This window comes from Momordica charantia (assembly GCF_013281855.1).
Source record: "Momordica charantia cultivar OHB3-1 chromosome 6 unlocalized genomic scaffold, Mcharantia_2.0 BLBB01000006.1, whole genome shotgun sequence".
NCBI lineage: Eukaryota > Viridiplantae > Streptophyta > Magnoliopsida > Cucurbitales > Cucurbitaceae > Momordica > Momordica charantia.
The window spans coordinates 22,146,678-22,165,627 of NW_028275164.1; the positions used below are offsets into that span (position 1 = coordinate 22,146,678).

The window sequence follows — 18,950 nt, forward strand, 5'->3', positions numbered from 1 at the left end:
GTGTTATGCATCCGCGCTCAAAGGATCGTCAGTATGTACCCTGGAAGAGCAAACCAGTCAAGACGACCTTCCGAGGGTAGGCAAAAGGCAGTTCTTCCCACCAACAGAAGAACTCGAGCTCGTTCCCTTGCTTAGCCCTGAAAAACAAGTAAGCATAGGAACCAGGCTGGAGGCCGCTGACAGGGAAGAACTGATCAACTTCCTCAGGTCCAACTCGGACGTCTTTGCATGGTCTCACGATGATATGCCTGGCATCGACCCAAAGATCATAGTGCATCGCCTCAACATAGACCCATCTTTCCGACCTGTAAAGCAAAAAAGAAGACCTGTAAATAAGGACAGCAGTGATGTAATTGTTGAGGAAGTAAACAAACTCTTAAAAGCTGAATATATACGAGAAATGATGTATCCTGAGTGGCTCTCTAACGTTGTATTAGTTAAAAAATCCAACGGGAAGTGGAGGATGTGCGTGAACTTTAGTAAGCCTGAAACATCAGGGCGTCTGATGAAGTGGGCATTGGAATTGAGCGAGTACGACATCCAGTTCGAGCCAAGAACTGCGTTGAGAGGGCAAGCAGTGGCCGATTTTATCGCAGAGCTCACTCCACCACCTCAGTTGGCCAAGTCCGACCTCCCGTGGACGATCTACGTTGATGGATCTTCCAACGAGAGGGGGTGCGGGGCAGGAATCCTCTTGCTCACACCAGGTGGTGAGCGATTTGAGTATGCTCTGTGATACAACTTTCGGACTTCGAATAATGAGGCTGAGTACGAAACACTCCTGGCAGGCCTGCGTGTTGCCAAAGAACTGGGGGCCAACCACATTAAGGTCTTTAGTGACTCCCAACCAATTGTAAATCAGACTAAGGAGGAGTACCAAACGAAGGACCCCCGAATGGAAAAATATCTAAGCAAGGTCAGATCGCACCTCGCCCACTTCGAGACTTACGAGGTGAGTCAAGTTCCAAGATCTGAAAACTCCAATGCGGATGCCTTAGCCAAATTGGCATCAGTATATGAGACCGACCTGGCTAGATCGATCCCGGTCGAGATCTTGGACAGTTCTTCAATCTTGGAGCCAGATGTGATGGAGGTTGACACTCCATCACCCTCTTGGATGGACCCAATCGCGGAGTTCATCAAAGGAAATCCACCGCAAGAACCGAAGGAGCAAAAGAAGATGGCACGGAGAGCAGCTCGGTTCACACTCCGAGAAGGAACGTTGTACCGACGTGGCTTCTCCCTGCCTCTACTTAAGTGTGTTACTCCCGAAGAAGGCCTTTACATTCTTAGAGAAATCCATGAAGGAGTGTGTGGAAACCACTCAGGCGCTAGGTCGTTGTCGGCCAAGGTGGTTCGACAAGGGTACTATTGCCCCACTGTCGAGCAGGATGCAAAGCAATTTGTGAAAACCTATGACAACTGCCAGCGCTTCGCAAATATTATCCACCAACCTCCCGAACTGCTCACCCCCATCTCGGCCCCGTGGCCATTCGCTCAATGGGGAGTAGATATCATAGGTTCTTTTCCTCTGGGAAAAGGGCAAACCAAATTCGCTGTTGTCGTTGTGGACTACTTCACCAAGTGGGCCGAGGCCGAGGCATTGTCCCACATTACCGAGTCCAGAGTCACACCTTTTATATGGTCAAACATCGTATGCCGTTTCGGTATACCAAACACTATTGTGACAGACAACGGAAAGCAATTCGACAATGCAAAGTTCAAGGACTTTTGCAGAAAGTTGGGCATAAGCCACCTCAGTTCGTCCCCTGCGCATCTAAAGTCAAATGGGCAGGTAGATGCGATAAACAAAATCATAAAACGAGGCATCAAGCTAAGACTGGATTCCAGAAACGGAAGGTGGGCCGAGGAGCTACCTGAAGTATTATGGTCATATCGGACCACCCCAAGGGAGTCAACTGGTGAAACTCCGTTCTCGCTAGCCTTTGGCTCCGAAGCTGTTGTACCAGTCGAGATCCGCATACCAACAAACAGGGTAGAGCAATACGAGCCAGAGAAGAACGAAGAAGAGCTACTCTTTAACCTAGACTTATTGGAAGAAAAGAGGGAAATGGCTCAGCTGCGCTTAGCAGAGTATCAGAACAGAATGGCCAGACATTACAATGCCCGAGTTCGACCTCGAAGCTTCCAAGTTGGACATTTGGTCTTAAGGAAAATTCAAAGTCATGTGGGCACCCTTGACCCAAGTTGGGAGGGACCGTTCGAGGTCAAAGGCATAGTCCGACCTAGAACTTATATGCTGGCCGACCTGGAAGGAAGAGTGCTTGCGCATCCATGGAACGCGGAGCACTTGAAGCGCTATTACCCCTGAAATGTCAAAATAGTCCTAGAAGGGGCTTGTAAAAATTTTCAAGGGGCGGAACTTTTAATAAATGGAGTGATTTAATTTCATAACTCCGAGTTCGATTAGAAATTAAATGGGGGCCACAGACTCCCGTAAGAATTAAAATCGGCAAGGTAAGTGCAAAAATTGATTAGATTCGATCCTCAAAACCCATGGGTTCGAGGTGCAATGTCAAAATCAATTAGAACCAAAAATTCAACCCTTTAAACGTTCAAGTTAAAGGTGCGATGTTGAAGGTTCAGGAAATTCGGTCCTCTAAACCTACGGGTTCGAGGTGCGATGTGAATATTAATTATGGACTAAAAATTCAACCCTTTAAACGTTCAAGTTAAAGGTGCGATGTAGGAAGTTCAAATTGTTGCTTAGTATAATCTTCTGGACTTCTGAGTTCGAGGAGAAATATTAAAGACCAATTAAAGAAACTCATATTCAAACCTTAAGGGTGCAATGTGAAAAAGTATCTCACGCTCAATCCTTCAAACTTACGAGTTAAGAGGTGCGAGATGGAAATTATTCATAGATCAGTTCAGCTTGCAAAAGCAAGTTTAAAAAGATTAAGGGAAAAGCAGTAAAAGAACAAACAGAAGTGGAGAAAGGCAATTTCATTAATTAAAAGGACAAGAGCCAAGGCTTATATACCTTGCAGCTCTGCCCAAAAAACTTACAAAAGAAATAAAAGAAAAGAGAAGGAAAGAAAGCCTCAGCTACTTCCGAGGTGGGAGGACAGCTCGCCCTGGGAGCCCAGAAGGTTGACCTCCTAGGATCTGCCCTACTGTGAAGGAGCCTCCTCTTGGGTCGTGCCGACCTCAGTAGGCTCCTGACTAAGGGCATCCTCTTCCTCCATGTCGGATTAGTCAGAGTCCAGCTCCCTGACGTACTTGTCCACCAGGGATTGAGGGCCAAGAGTACCGTTAGGCCCAGAAGCCCACTTCTCAGAATACTTCTTCTTGAGATCGTTGAGATCGATCTGAAGATGAGGCATGTCGGCAGCAATGCCCTTCATCAGAAACTTGAAGCCAGCATCACTGAAGTCTTTGGCGAACCCGTCGAAGTCTGGGTGTTGCCTGAACGACTCCTCCAGCAGGGCTCCATCTGTAAAGCGCTCCTTCAGGTCTTTGAGCTCGGTCGTAAGGCGCCCAATTGAGGCGTCCTTCTCCTCAAAGACTTGAGCAAGGTCGTCCTTCTCCTTCAGGAGCTAGAATTTCTCCTTCTCCAGCCCCTTGGTGATAGCATGGACTGCTCGGAGGTGGGCCTTGTGTTTCTCACCTTCCTTCTTCAAGAGATCGGTCTTGGCATCCACCTCGGCCCTTAAAATATCCACCTCACCTTGAGCCTTTAGCAGCTCGCCCTTCAGCCTGGTGGCAGCCTCTAAGGCAGTAGAGGAGTTCTTCCTCTCCTTTGCTGCCAAAGCCTCTCTTCCATCCAGTTCGGCTTTGACCATAACCGCTGAATGAATGGAAGCGAAAAACACCTGCAGAAGTCAAAGAACACGATGGTTAGATCAAGCTGAAAATTGAGAGTAAAAAATGACACAAGAGCAGGTCTTACCTCGGCAGCATTGTCAATGGTCCTCTGCAGTACGGACCCAAGATCACTCACGAACTTGGATGCTCTCCTTAGACAGCGGTCCAAGCACATGGCCGAGATGCGGGACACCGGTCCTTCACCCCGGAGCTCGACGATTCCATCCTGAACCACATTCTCACATCGGATGTTTCCCCCATCCGAGCTTCGTGGTCATCACCAAATCAGCATGGCTCGTAGGCAGAGTCCCACGAGCCCCAGCCTCCAAGGAGGAGGAAGTCTTCTTCTTCTTTCTTCTTCTCCTCAAAGGGGATTCTCCCCTCACCTCGTTCAGGGGAGATACGCCAAGCGCCTCGGACTCCTCCCTTGGACGCTTCTCACCAGATCGACCCCGAAACAAGTCTAGCTCGATCACGGGGGTAGGGACTGTAGAAGATGGCCCAGAGTTACCCTGAGCCTCAGTCCGTGGCACCGTAGGCGTCACCGGTTCAGTACCCACCACGGTCTTGAGGGCGTGAGCACGACCCTTGGACTTGCGCTTCACACTTCCAGTGAACCTGCACACCATTGCTGCAAAATAAACAAGCATAAAGTTAGAGATCAAAGGAAAGTTAATACTGAAGTCGAGACCGAACACTGCTTACCAAGCTCGGAGTTCGGCCTTGAAGCTTCAATTGGTCGGACCAGAGGGTTGTAGTCTAGTAGCCCCGACTCCAAGAGTAGCTTGTCGGTGACCAAGGTTCCGATCTTCCGGCCCCTGGGGAAGTGATCCTCGTAGTATTTAAGGGTATCGAAGGTGGCTTGAGCAAGTTCGGGAATCGGTTTGATCGACACTGCATAGAAAAAAAAAAGATTCAAGTTAGACATGAAAGAGGAAGAATAGAAAAATTCAAAGAGGAAAAACGCAACGGCCTCATACCTAGGTTCCCAAACCTAACAGGCACGTCAAATAAGGGACGACCTGACTCGTTCTTTGCCAGCCATTCACCTGAGGCAAAGAACCACTTACCTACCCATCCTTTGATGGAGGTCGGCCCCTTGACTATACCACTCGTGCCCTTCCTTGTGCACATATAATACCGACCTGGTTTTTTAGCTATCCTCTTGGCCTCAAAACACCCAAGAAGTTGGTCAACGCTTAGTAGCTCGGCCTCATCCTCGTCCCGAGCTCGCAACCAAAAAAGAATGGCTAAAGCAAAAATGACACCCCACCCATTGGGGGCCACTTGAGCAGGAGCCAGTCCAGTTCGGTGTAAGAACTCATGGGCAAAAGGATGAAGGGGAAGCCTGAGGCCGTACTCGAACATCTTTAAATAAATAGTGACCCATCCCTCTGGAGGATTGTCAGCTCTTTCCCCTTCTTCTGGAATCCTAAGAATGATACCATTCGGAATTTTAAACCCCCTACGGAGGCGTCCGAGATAGTGTTCGGGCATCTTTGAAGGGTACTCCAGACCCTGACCCGAGGTGGAGGTATCACTATCCCCTCCATCATTTGAGAACCTAAAGTTCTCAATTTCTTCTAGCTCGAACTCTAACCTACGAGCTAAGACCTCCCCAGAATCGCTTGGGTTGGGGGGTGAACTACTTATAGTCCGACCTACACTACCCAGGCTATCACTACTGGAGGGGGAAGACAAGAAAACTACCATGTTTGAAAGAAGAGCAAGGAAAAGTGACTGACCTACAGAAAGGGTTCGAGCTGGTTTCAGATCGAACTCCAGAAATTCAGGAAACGTAAGGTTTGACTTGAAGTTTCGGGACTATTTATAGCTAATCGAAAAAACCTCTGCGCCATAAACGTGTAATAAACGAGCGGCTAGGATCTTCTCGAGATCGGCAACGACGGAATACTCGAGTGCTCCGACAACCTGGCAGATCGAAACGTCTTCCGCAACGGTCATATTCCCTCTACAAATGAAAAGTCGCCACGTGTACAGAATGGATTCGAATGAACTTCTCTATTAGGTCGAGATCGAACCTGACAGAGAGGGGGCCAATGTTTGGGGGTAATACATACCCGGGACACGTGGAGGACTCTTATTGGTGTTTGAAGAAACTGAATAAGAGAGATTGCCAAGGTCCACCTCGGCCCTGCCGAGGAGACCGGGTTCACCCATTATGAAAGACTATGGGTGTGAAGGTTTGACCTGGCTAGGGTCCGACCTGCTCGGAACCCGACAGGTCTGATATGAGAAAAGACATATAATCGTCGGTCGTGCGTACTGTCGAATCCATCACCTATAAATAAAGGGTTTCATTTCATGCTCAGGTATCGAATCTCACCTCGAACTAAATACGGAGTCCGATCTATACTGACTTGAGCGTCGGAGTGCTTACCCTCTTGTGCAGGTCCACCCTAGTGCTCAAGACGGAACCGGAGACCGGGTTCGAGCTTGATTCATGAAGAACTGTTGTGCAAACCCTTGCATAAACACAACTCAAGTTAGATACTTTCGTGAAGCTACGTGCATATTTGGGAGTTTGTTCTAAAGCTGATATAAACTCATGCTTAATACATTTAGTTTAAGGGAGGAGATGTTGATATATCTTTTCTTTAGCATGTTTGTTATGTAGACCTTTTCTATTTGCTAGTTGTTCTATGGTAGCCATTTAAGAGCTAGTCAATCTCATTTGTAATCTAGAGTGAAAATTGAAACATCCTTTCAGCCCTCTTTTTTTATGTTTTTTCGTAACAAATTATCCTTAATAAATGTCATTGTATTATATTTCAAAATTTATTGAGAATAATTTAATACAAATATTTACATTTATGATTAAATGGTTACATTTTAATCAATAATTCAACAAATATAGAAACCAACCAATGCAATTATTCTCCAAATAATTCAGGAAAATTTTAAAAAACTTCCATCGTTCACTGTTTGTGCATTACAAAAATATTCCCAACAGTAGTTCATATCAAGCCTTTCTGCTGGAAATTTTCTCCAAACGATTTTAAAAAAATATTCGGGCTCATCCCTTTTTCGGCAGCTTATTTCCATTTTTTGGGGTGGGTCTATTTTTTCAAGCGACTATTATTCTTTCTGACGATCCATTAATTTTTGTGACAGTTTAATTACATTTTTCGAACCCATTAATTTTTCTGTCCGGTTAATTCTCTTTTCTGATACCATTATATAAAAAATATCTTTTAATCTAATATACAATATGATAAACATACACGTCCAATAGGAACATTAAACAATTAAGTTTTTTTTTTTTTGGAAAAAAGAACTTCAATAAACTTAACAAGTCTCAAGGGTATTAAAAGATATACATCAGACTCCACATTGGTAACAAGCCAATTAGGAAAATCATATAGCCACAAGAGAAGCACTAACGAGTGTCTAGCAATCAAATGAGTATATTATGGTGCATTTGGTTGGTAATCAGAAAACAAAAATTTGAAAAGAAGAGATTCAATGAAAACCAGAGTTGTATTCTTTGTTTTCAATGTTTTCAGATATGTGTTTGGTAGTAGATTTGGTAATTGAATTTCAATTTAAAAAATTGTTCAATGTATGTTTAGTAATATATTTGTAAACTAGAAGTAGTTGCAAACTAAATTTTAGTTTAATTTAAATTTATATTAATTAATTTATTAACATTTCATGACCTCTCTCAAAATATGACCTAATGAAATTACCATTGTACCCCTGTTTTAAAAAAATTCACCCCCTCCTTCCCCATCCTTCGTCTCGGACGTTTCGTGGCACTCCCATCCCAAGTAAAACCCTAAACCCCCATCTCGGAGAATCCTCGTCTCGGAGAATCCATTTCGCACTCATCCATTTTTTCTGAAGATCATTCTTTCGCACTAATCTGTAAGCGTCGGATTCATCTCGGAGGCTGCAAGGTTAGTTTCTATCTTTTACAATGTAAGAAAGTTGTTGTTCTTTGTTGTATTAGCATGACCGGCGCTATCTGAAGCGACCGTATAGATTTAGGTTTAGTTTGACGTTGTGATTGTAAGAGAAAAAAAAATCCCTCGAAGGCTTCAATCTCGGATTCTATCTCGTATTCAATCCTGGACCTCAGTGGTCCGGGATTGAATACTGATCGCATCCAAGATTGAAGCCTTCGAGGTCCGGGACTAACTTTCACCTCGAACTTGTCGCGGTCCGGTTCGGTCCGGGATGAAGGTCGATCCCGGACACGTCTCGATCCTATTCGGATCCGAGATGAGATGTAGATTGAATCCAAGATTTAATCTGCCTCTCATCTCTGACCCGAACAGGACCAGGACGTGTCCAGGATCGACCTTCATCCCGGACCGATCGGCCCGGGACAAGTCCGAGATGAGAGGCAGATTTGAGTTGTCCCATTCTGCCTTTCATCTTGGACTTGTCCCGGTCCGGTTTGGTCCGGGATGAAAGGCAGAATGCTGTTTTGTTTAGTTTTTTTTTAAGTTCCTTGTCACTTAGCTTAGTCTGTATCTAATATGTTTTATTTCAACTTCGTTATGAACGTAGAATGGATTTGAGACTCATCTTAGATCGTAATGACTGGTTTCCGGCCACGTTGACGAACCTTGCCCATGTTGATAAAACCACTACTAGGATTAAGGCCAGGTTAACCCCAACCCAGTTATACATGTTTAGGCAAACACGTTTCGGTCCTATTTTGGACATAGACGTTCTTTTCAACGGTCCATTGATCCATCACCTGTTGTTGAGAGAGGTTGAAGAGCCTAGACAGGACGTCATTAGCTTTGACTTGTTTGGGAAGAGGGTGTCTTTTGGTAAGTGACAGTTCAATCTAATCACCGGGCTCAGTCATAGGATCAATAGGGTAGATAATCATATTCCTGAATGAATACTTAGAGCACGTGACTTTAAAGACAGTGTTAGGGTTAAGTGTAGTGAGCTGGAGAAGATTTTTTTGGAGGACGTTTTTTACGTCGACGAGGATGTTGTGAAGGTTGGCATAGTTTACTTCATAGAACTTGCCATGATGGGGAAAGAGAGGAAGCAGTTCACAGATACGGCCCTGTTAGGTGTTGTGGATCGGTGGGAGGCGTTCTGCAACTATGACTGGAGTTGTAGTCCAAGGTTAAGGAACACTTGTTGGCGACGGATGCTGAGGAACAACACATGGTTCGTGTCATTCTTCCACCAGAAGTCTGTGTTATACCTGATCCGCCTACTGTACCTGATCGGGCTGTTGTACCTGATCCACCTGCTTCACCTGAACGGGCAGCTGTACCTGATCCGCCCGCTGATGTGGAAATGGGTCCTCTAGAGGATCCAGTAGTAGATTCACATGTGGTAGACGAGGCTAGACCCAGTGCAAACGACGGTGAAGGGTTAGAGAAGAGGTCGAAGAAGAATAAATTCAAGAAGAGGATCAGCAGACGGTTGAAGAGGCTGGATAACCGTGTCGGTGCTATCGAGGACACACTGGGTGACTTTGGAGTCGCCCTGAAAGGTATTCAGAGATACCTAAAGAAACTGGCGAAGGTACTAATTTAATATGTATACAAATTTGTTTTTAATTATTACAATAATGCTCATGGGCCAGTGTTTTGGGTGCAGGGTAAATTCCCTGATCCGAGCAAGTATTTCGGAGGTGGGGGTGGGCCCGATGATGACGGTCCATCGGATCAAAGGCCTGATGAGTCCCTGAAGCCAGATGAAGGTCGGAAGAGTATGGACGAGGACCAGAGGCCTGATGAGGACCAGAGGACGGATGAAAACCTGGAGACTGAAAAGGAGCCGACGTCGGGACATGGTCCGAATAGTATCGACGAGGATCCGAAGAGAAGGGACGATGATCCAATGATAACGGAGGAGGATGATGGTATGATAACGGATGGGGACGAGGATCCAAATCAGGTAACTCGTACTTATTTTCCTCATCGGATTATTTATGACTTTGTCTTACATCATGTTATTTAATATCAGGACATTACGATCGGGAGACCGCCTGATGGCTCGGAAGTAGATCATGCAGATTACCATGGACCTCAGGTGGTCGTAATTCAGGTAACCACCTTCTGTAATGCTAGTATACATTACTGATTCACATATTGTAATGTGATTGATATTTCTTGTGCATTAGGATCTCACCGTTGGCAGGCAAGAGCCGGATGCTCAGCCAGATACACAGCCCACGAGACGACGAGTTAGGCGTCCATATAAGGACTGGGCACCCGACGCGATCGTTAAGGTAAACTTAATGTCATGCATTTCGTCAGTTGTCATTACTCGACCTTACGTGTTTATTGTGGTTTAAGTTGAACCGTACCTTGACCAGGATGAAACTGACCTTCAGCATACCCCAACTGGCCGGGGGCTACGCAAGCGCCATTATTCGTGGAAACTGAAGGGTATATACACACCAACCGGCCGGCGTAGGATCACTGTGGACGCATATGACCCAGCATGTCCCATTCCTCCGCAGCTGGACGGTCAGTTCCAGACATGACCCAGACACCGATGGACGAACTCGATCTACTGCAGCTGGCTTACAAGGGAAGGAATGGTATCGCGATCTACTAGACCCTACTATCCAATTGAATGACGAGGTAAGTACCTCTTATTCCACTATCTAGTACTACATTTGTCAATAATATTCCAATATCAACTTTTATTTCTTAAATGCAATAGGTAGTTGATGCTCTCGTCCTATTTACGGCCAAAAAGTTGGAGAAGTGTCTACATCTGTGTCGCAAAAAGTTTGCGATAGGCGACGTGCTACTTTCGGTACAGACTTTTTTACCGCTCTTCGTTTGAACTAAAAAATATTATTTTAATTATCTGTGTAAGTAATATCATTTTGTACTTCTTGTAGAGACTCTACTGAATCGAACAGACGGTCCATATGCGGCCATGAAACCAGGGGTCCTGTCCATGAGAATCGAATACCCCTGGAGCCAAGAGAATACAATATTTCGATTTATGTTCGGTAGGCAGTCGGACTAGAATGTGGCTTGGACTGATGCAGACATTGTGTACACCCCGATCAATATAGGTGAGAACCACTGGTGATGCTCAAAATTGATCTTGTGGAAGGTGACTTAACCGTATGGGATTCACTCCAATCGGCCACTCCACTAGATTCACTCGAGAATGAGCTGAAGCCCATTTGTATGATCCTACCTGCAGTACTACATCATGGCGGGATATTTGCATCACGACCGGACCTACCAGTGGTGCCATGGAGGGTGCATCGGGTTCGCACACCCCAACAGAGTAACGCCACAAATTGCGGGATTTTCTGTGTACGCTTCTTCGAGTACGATGTTACCGGGTCAAAGCTGGACACTTTGACCCAAGATAATATTGTATTTTTTAGGCGTCAGTACGCTGTACAGATGTGGGCGCGCCGTCCCATTTTTTGAATATTTATGGAATTCCGATATTGTCTTTTCTAATTCGTATTTCATTCTAGTAGTAGAACACATAGAGTTGCAAATGCATGCATGCATGGTTGGTTTCTTGAGATACAAGTTATCTTGCCAATTTCTTTAAAATCCACTTCATACATGTTTAAAAGTAAATGAACAACAGAAGCATACATTCACAATGTGGTAAGGGGTTCGCTACATGTTTTGCGATTGTGTCCCCACGCACCACAGCGACCACACTTACGTGTTTGTCGTACCTCGCCCGTGGAAGGAATCCTAGTTGTATTCCTCCTCCCAACTCTTGGAACAGTCTTCGGTGGTTCCACCGGTATGTTGACAAACTCTGGCGAACTATTCCATGTCGAGACGTGTCCGACTGGAAATATGGGTTCTGCATAAGCCAATATCCAGGAGTTCGTCGTATATGCCTCGTCGCACAGACTGTATGGATTTATATTTCGCATCATCGCCGCCGCAATAACATGAGAGCACGGAATCTTAAAGTAATCAAACTCCCGACAACTACACGTCATAGCGTTCAAATCAACAATCCCGTCAAAGTTGCCATCCCGTACCTGGAAATGGAACTGGTCAATGTTGTCTACAACGTGTCTCCGCGCACTATCTGAATATTCGGCATACATGTTTTCTGCGTAGTCGGACAATGTGGTTGATCGGGAAGCTGCAAGCGTCCGTCGATCATAGAACCAATTATGTAACTTACCTCTAATGTGGTCAAGTAAGGCGGTAACCGGCAACTTACGGGCGTGCCTGAAGAAGGCATTTACAGACTCTGCGATATTTGTAGTCATTTGTGTGTACCTCAATTGAGTTTGGAAACAACGAGCCCAACGCTCCTTTCCAATATCGTCTAGATATTCCCGTACACCGGGGTATGCACGAAGTTGGGCCCAGATCGAGTTGAAATATGACTCGCGATACGCCTTTGTAGCCTTTAAAAATAATTCCTCGACTGCCTTCGCATCGTTTTTAAATTTTACTATCAAGTTAACCTTGATATGCTGTATACAAAAGCAATGAAATGCAGCAGGAAATACCTTGTCGATTGCCTTGCAAATGGTTTGATGTCTATCAGAAACGAAAACCAAATTATCAACTCCAGCGAGCGCACATTTTATTTGAGTCATAAACCACACTCATGATGCTACCGTCTCACCGTCGACAATCGCAAATGCTAATGGGTAAATCTGGTTATTCGCATCGACACTAAAAGCTGATAACAATACCCCTCCGAACTTCCCCTTTAGGTGGGCCGCGTCAACAACCAACACTGGTCTAATACAACCCAGAAAACCTCGAATCGATTGACCCAATGTCATGAATACATATTTGAAATATTTGCCACCTTCTAGTTCTAATTCGAAAATAGTACCTGGGTTCATGATTTTCAAAGCTTCACCATAAGCTGGAAGTAGACCATATGACGATGCTGGATCACCTCTAATAAGCCGGAGTGCTTCTTCACTAGAACGCCATGCTCTATCATAACTTAAATTGACACCATACTCCTTCCTCATGTCTTGTATAATGTCCTTTGGTCTATACGTGCGGGAGACATCTGTGAACTTCTCTTGCACAAGATGTCCTACCACCCAACTTTTGGCTTGCCTATGATCATGTTTTAAAGCTCCACCATAGCACGTATGGGCAGCACAATATTTTTTTATCTTGAACAAAGTGCATTCCTTTAGCTTGGTAGCTCGAAGCCTCCACGTGCAATCAGCATGAACGCACCGCAGTATATATAGCTCTGGCGTCGACTTTTTTACTTTAAACTGAAAATTTTTCCGCATTGCAACTAAATGCATTTTCAAACTCAACTCCTTCTTATTATCAAATACATCGCCCTCATTAACATCATTTGCCCCAGAAGCCTGTACTATGAGTTGCAATTTTTCATCATTAGAGTCTCCGGTGAGACCATTACATCCCGGTGGCCGGACCGCTTCTTCATCCTTGCGAATCTCAGTGTGCACTTGTTCGACATCAGGCTCAAGCTCATCATCAAACGCATCGTCATGCTCTTCGTTCCCATATTCTGCTTGAGAGCGTCCTTCTTCAGACTCTGCCAACGGGTCATATGATTCACCACTTTCATCTTCGTTATCATTCCATACTCCCGGCACATCCCAATCACACACCCTATCATCTCCTAGATTACATGGAACAACATCTGATCCCAATGGTGTTAAACCCTCTACATCATGACCTATATGCCCGTAGGAGGGGTGTGGCTGTCGGGAAGAAGAGAGGTTCGATGATGAGGAAGAAAATGAGGGTATAGGATATGTGGGTCTTGACTGGGCGTTTATGCTGAACGCACGCGCTAAGCGTGGTAACAATTATATAGATGCAAGCGCACACCTGTCAGAGTAATATAAAATGGATGGAGTATCCAAGTATCGATCCTCAAGGACTTCTAAACAATTTCCAAACTCTAAAGTTTTAAAGAATAGTGAATGTTGGAATGAGTGATTCTTGTAAAATGGGAAGTGGTCACAAATAATGGTTTTGGATTTGGGATTTGGACTTATAATGATAAAACCTAGCCCGAATTACTTCAAGTTAGCCAACAAAGAATCAAGGATATGCTAAGGACGATATGCATTTCACTTTAGGAACCAACGACTACGCTTTTCACTTGACTTATGTCTAAGCAAGTTCAAAGTCCTAAGACATTCCCTACTATGTCTATTACGAGAGATATCTTAGTTTTAGGATGGAAATAGTCGCAACCTCGGGTTAAGGTCCTATGTCTAGGCTACTTAAGCGGAACCCTTATGTCTAAGGCGCTCCTCTCCTCGGTTTAACCACTCAACAATGCAAATAAGCAACCTTTTCAATATTGACTTGTTAAGACTTACAGTGGCCTTCTCTAAATCCTAACTTTTTGGGAAAACATGTTGAGCAATGAATGGAAAGTAAAAACACTACTTCTTAGCAACCCTTATTAGAAATAAAAGGCTAACTATCCATAACCGGGCTAGAGACGGGAATTTAGAAAGACATATTGAAGAAAATACAGCAAGTAAAACGGTTGAATGTGGAATGCATGTGTGAAAAACAAAAGTTACTAACGGAGAGTTTTTATCGGGATTGAGAGCTTCGCCCTTCTCTTTCAAGCAAGGGGGAGTGTCACGTGCTCTCTCCTCCAAAAACACAACTCTCTTAACTAAAAATAAAGTAAAGGCAAAGGGAAGATAAGCAAAGTGCTGGATTTTTATATATTTGAATAAGTAGAAAATAACTAAGTACAAATGGAAGCAAAACAAAGCTCAATAAAGGAATGTAAAGTACTCGGGATTTAAAAACCAAAAGCAACTAATGAAAGCAACTCAAAAGTACTTAGAAAGCAACAAAGAAACACTAAAAATGATCAAGAGAAAGAAGCAAGGCTTGATGATTTTGGTGGAGAAGTTGCTGGAATTTATAGCTGTGCAGAATTGGTTAGGTAGGTCCTAAAACGATGGTGAATCACCCATTTCCAACTCTTTTGACTGACCAAATCGTGCTCAAACTGATAGTGGAACACTTCTTCTACACGTATGCATCGGTTGGAACCACCAAAACGCATTGGAAGACGCGTTTCATTAAGGGCAAAGTTGGAAGAAAACCAGTTTTTCTGCAGGCACGCAGGCGCCTGGCGCCTCCCATGTAGGTTTTTTCGTCTTTTTGCTTCTTTTGATTAATTTGCACTCCCAAATGGTCCTAAAATGTCATAAATACAATATAAGCCAACCACAAACCATAATATATGAATTTTGCATGAATTGGAACTCAAACGATCGAGAAAAATCCGAAACAAAGCTGAAACATTGTAAAAACAGCATCTAAAACCTTCTTTTTACGCATGTAAACAAGCGTAATCAGGTCTCTGGAATGGGGGAATACAAGCTGCGGATATAGGAATCGAGGACACGTTTTGGCCTAAATAATATGGGAAAGAAGGCATGTACGTTTCATTCCCATGTACCTGCTTTGGCACATTAGATATATATATATAGGCAATTCAGATACATCCTCACCAGTAAAAAAAAAACGCAAGTCATCGTCGTCACTTATTTCCATCACACAAACTTTGGTTTTAAAATGATACACGCGTCTAATTATAATATCAAACTGTAGGGGGTTAATGTTACTCAATCTATACACGTGACCTAGAAATTCTCTGTACGTGAGTGTACTATTGTAACGACCCAGAATTTCCCACACACTTCTAGGTCACGTTAACTACCCGACTGTTTAAACTTAACCCCAAACATGAGATATCAACTCCCTGTGCAATAACTATAAAAGATCAAGCTTCACCTCTCATCAATTTAACAATAAATCAATTCCATAGAATATCAATCAACAACATCCGTGGACAACCTCACGAAGCAAACTTATTATTCCAACTAGGCAAAACTCAATGAATGGAAGAAAACTAAAATAAACGCCTATCCCGAAATAAAATAAACAACAAGTGGGAACCTCCCAATTATTCAAATAAGATCAAATAGTTTATCGAAACAAACGAAGGGTCTTATCCAACTAAAACTTAAGCTAAGCAAAGGTAACTACGCAGCTTATGGTCCTCGCTCGTCATGTCTCCCCCGTCTCATCACCACGGTCACCAACAAATCTTTCACCTGAAATAATAATTGCAGAGGGGGGTGAGTATATAAATATACTCCGTAAGTAGCCCTCACCAACAACACACACACATCATGCTCAACCAAATCATGGAACATTCATAGTCATGCTTTTCATCACATTATGCAATCCAACATAGACACATTCTACAAAATTCGGGACAACCACAACCAGGAACACATTAACTACCAACCTCTAGTCTCCCTGACAACTCAAGTACCTCTACGCTTATCGCAGCTATCCTAGCCTTCCACAGTTACTTCTTCGAGTAGAGTCGGCCCCTGACCATTTTTACCCAGAGCCCCGACACTACTGCATCGGCCCTCGACCATTTTTACCCGAGGCCTCGATGACTTCACCATCTATTGGCCCTTGACCATTTTTACCCAAGGCCCCAATAGCCTTCCTTCCAAAGGACTCCTCGCATCGACCCTCGACCGTTTTTACCCGAGGCATCGATACTCAATTAGTGACATATCAGCCCCCGACCATTTATACCCGAGGCCTTGACACTCATTCATTCCTTTACTCCAAGAATCCAACTCTCACCAGAGTCTTACTATATACTTTCTTAAACCATGACCCCTGCATCTTTCAGCTCACACATACCATTCAGCATGCTTCCACAACATAAACAACATTCTAATAATGAAATAATACACCAATCATGCTCTCACAATATAACTTTTCTTAACAACGGCTCCACAATGAGTTTTATCGCAACAAAGCATAACCAAAAAAATTTTAAACCATTAGAGCCCGACATAGTTCACCCAAAACACTTAATATCCAGCATCAATATTTAATAATCATTACTAAGTATAATAACACACAACACACCGAACAATTCATGCATATTCAGACAACAAACGTTTCCACAGCAATACTCAGCAGTTTAGCAAAGCAGAAATCTCACCATTTTCACTGATAACTATCCAACACTACTCCAAGTATACAGATTAACACAACGAGAGTTATTTAGCACAATGACGTAACAAATTAATATTAAACACCACAAAACCAGCACATTAGAGACCATTTAACACACATTAACGCACGCACGCGCCCCTTGTCTACTTAAACACAACCGCGCCCTTAAGTTTTGCGTCGATCTCCCACCTAAGCACTAAAACAGAAAAAATACAGCAAGTTACGTACGCTATTCGGCCTTCGAAATCAATTCTAAAAGGGTTAAAATAACTCATTACCACCAAAATCGACTTCATAGGGGTGTGGGTAACTTAATTCTAGCTTCAAACAAGGATGGGTATCATGGAACTGACTTCGTTTATGTGTTGGTCAACACCGAACGTAGCCGGTAGGCAGGAAAACGTCACCAAACACGCTGGGTCTCGCAAAATCGGGCGCGTGGTCACCGAATTCGAGTTGCTGCGGGTCACGGTGGTTGTCGGAGTCCGTGGTTTGCTGCAGCCACCGAAGGTAACGCGCCGCTGCTCGTGGAATTGCCTAATCTGCAGCAACGTTGCCGGAGGAGAAACTCTGACGCCTGGCCGGAAGACGCCGCAGAAGGTAGACGCGTCGCTGCTGGGTATCGTCGGAAAAGGAGGTCGAGGGAGGAAGTTTGCTGCAGAACCCGTGCGCCTCTCGTTGGACCTGCCGTTCGCGGAGGACCGCCGCGGCCTTGCATACAGAAACACCGGAGGACGAGTCGCGCGGCCTGCTGGGTGACGCCAGATCTGAAGACTACGTTGTCGGAGGGAGCTGTACGCCGGGTCGCCGTCGGAAGTCGCTTCACGTCTGGTTTGTGGTCGCGCCGCCGTCGGGGAACGCCACAACCGTGAGATCTCGCTGGATCTGGGCTGCTACCACCGTGGACAAAATCGCCGCCGTCGTCGGAGGGAGCCGTGCCGGTGCTGCTTCGTCGGAGAAGAAAGTTCGAAGGGGGGGTGGGTGTGACGGTGGCTAGGGCAAAAGGAAGAAGGAGATGAAGTCCCCTTTCTTTTTGTTTTCTTTTTCCTTTGTTTTAAAACCAAATTAACCCAATAGAGGCCCAACAAGTCCAAGCCCAAAAGAAAAAAAATTCATCCCCTCTTAAAACAAGTCCCACCACACAGGGTCCGGTAAATATTAATTTAATTTGAGTTTAGAGCCCGCTAAATATGTATAAATTTAATTAACAATTAAATGAAAAATCTCTTGATTCGAGACTAACTAACCTGAGGGACTCGAGGCATTACAACTATCGACTGTCAATCCCCTCGTACGACCGCCGACATAATCTTTTTCATTATCATTCCATTCTCCACCGAATGTTATGAAAACACGAGACATCCTGCAAATAGATAAAACTAAGTGAGATAGGAAAATCGATCATTCAAAAATAAAATATTAAAAATTAAGAAAGTAAAAAAAATGTCTCGGATGAATCTTGGACCAGTCTTGGTCCGAGACATGTCTCGGACAAATCTCGAAGCAAGACTGGTCCAAGACATGTCCCGGACTAAATATGCTTCGAGATTAGTCCAGGACATGTCTCGGACCAAGACTGGTCCGAGATACATCTGAGACAGTGCCGATACGTGATTGCACCGGGATTGTTTACATTCAATCTCGGACCAGGAAGTAATTGCAACAATCTGATTTTTTTTCTTGTCAACAGCCAAATCTAGTAGTTGAACCTATTAATGGGAAAATATTTCAAAAAAGTTCAACAATTATAGAGTACAAAAGTTTGTGTAAAGGTAACATACGTCAAGTGAAATTTTGGGGACAATGATTTTGGATAGTGTGGGGACAAAGAAAGATCAAACACGTAGGTAGTTGAGTGGATTTTGAAAACGTGATCTATGAGTTATACATAATCTAAAATATTAACGAGTTCAAACATATGTAAAATATGGGTTTACAGTTTGGTGAAATAGTTAGGTGGAAATCATAAATGCACATTTATTAACAATGAAGGTAAATTGGTCTTTTCCCATGAATAAAATATTTAAGGGATTAAGGGATCGAGGGGTGACAAATTAGATTTTTTGGAAATAGGGTCATTTATCCAATTTCACAGGGGTCACAAATTCAAATTTCCCCGGAATT

The 18,950-nt window shown here is 44.1% G+C and overlaps 1 protein-coding gene across 1 annotated transcript; it reads right to left on the minus strand.

Moving 5' to 3' along the window:
- Positions 1 to 11,413: 11,413 nt before the first annotated feature.
- On the minus strand, positions 11,414 to 12,388 carry LOC111021833 (uncharacterized). The gene has a single exon (XM_022298918.1). It carries the CDS (start codon positions 12,386 to 12,388, stop codon positions 11,414 to 11,416), a length of 975 nt encoding a protein of 324 aa, XP_022154610.1.
- Positions 12,389 to 18,950: the final 6,562 nt, after the last annotated feature.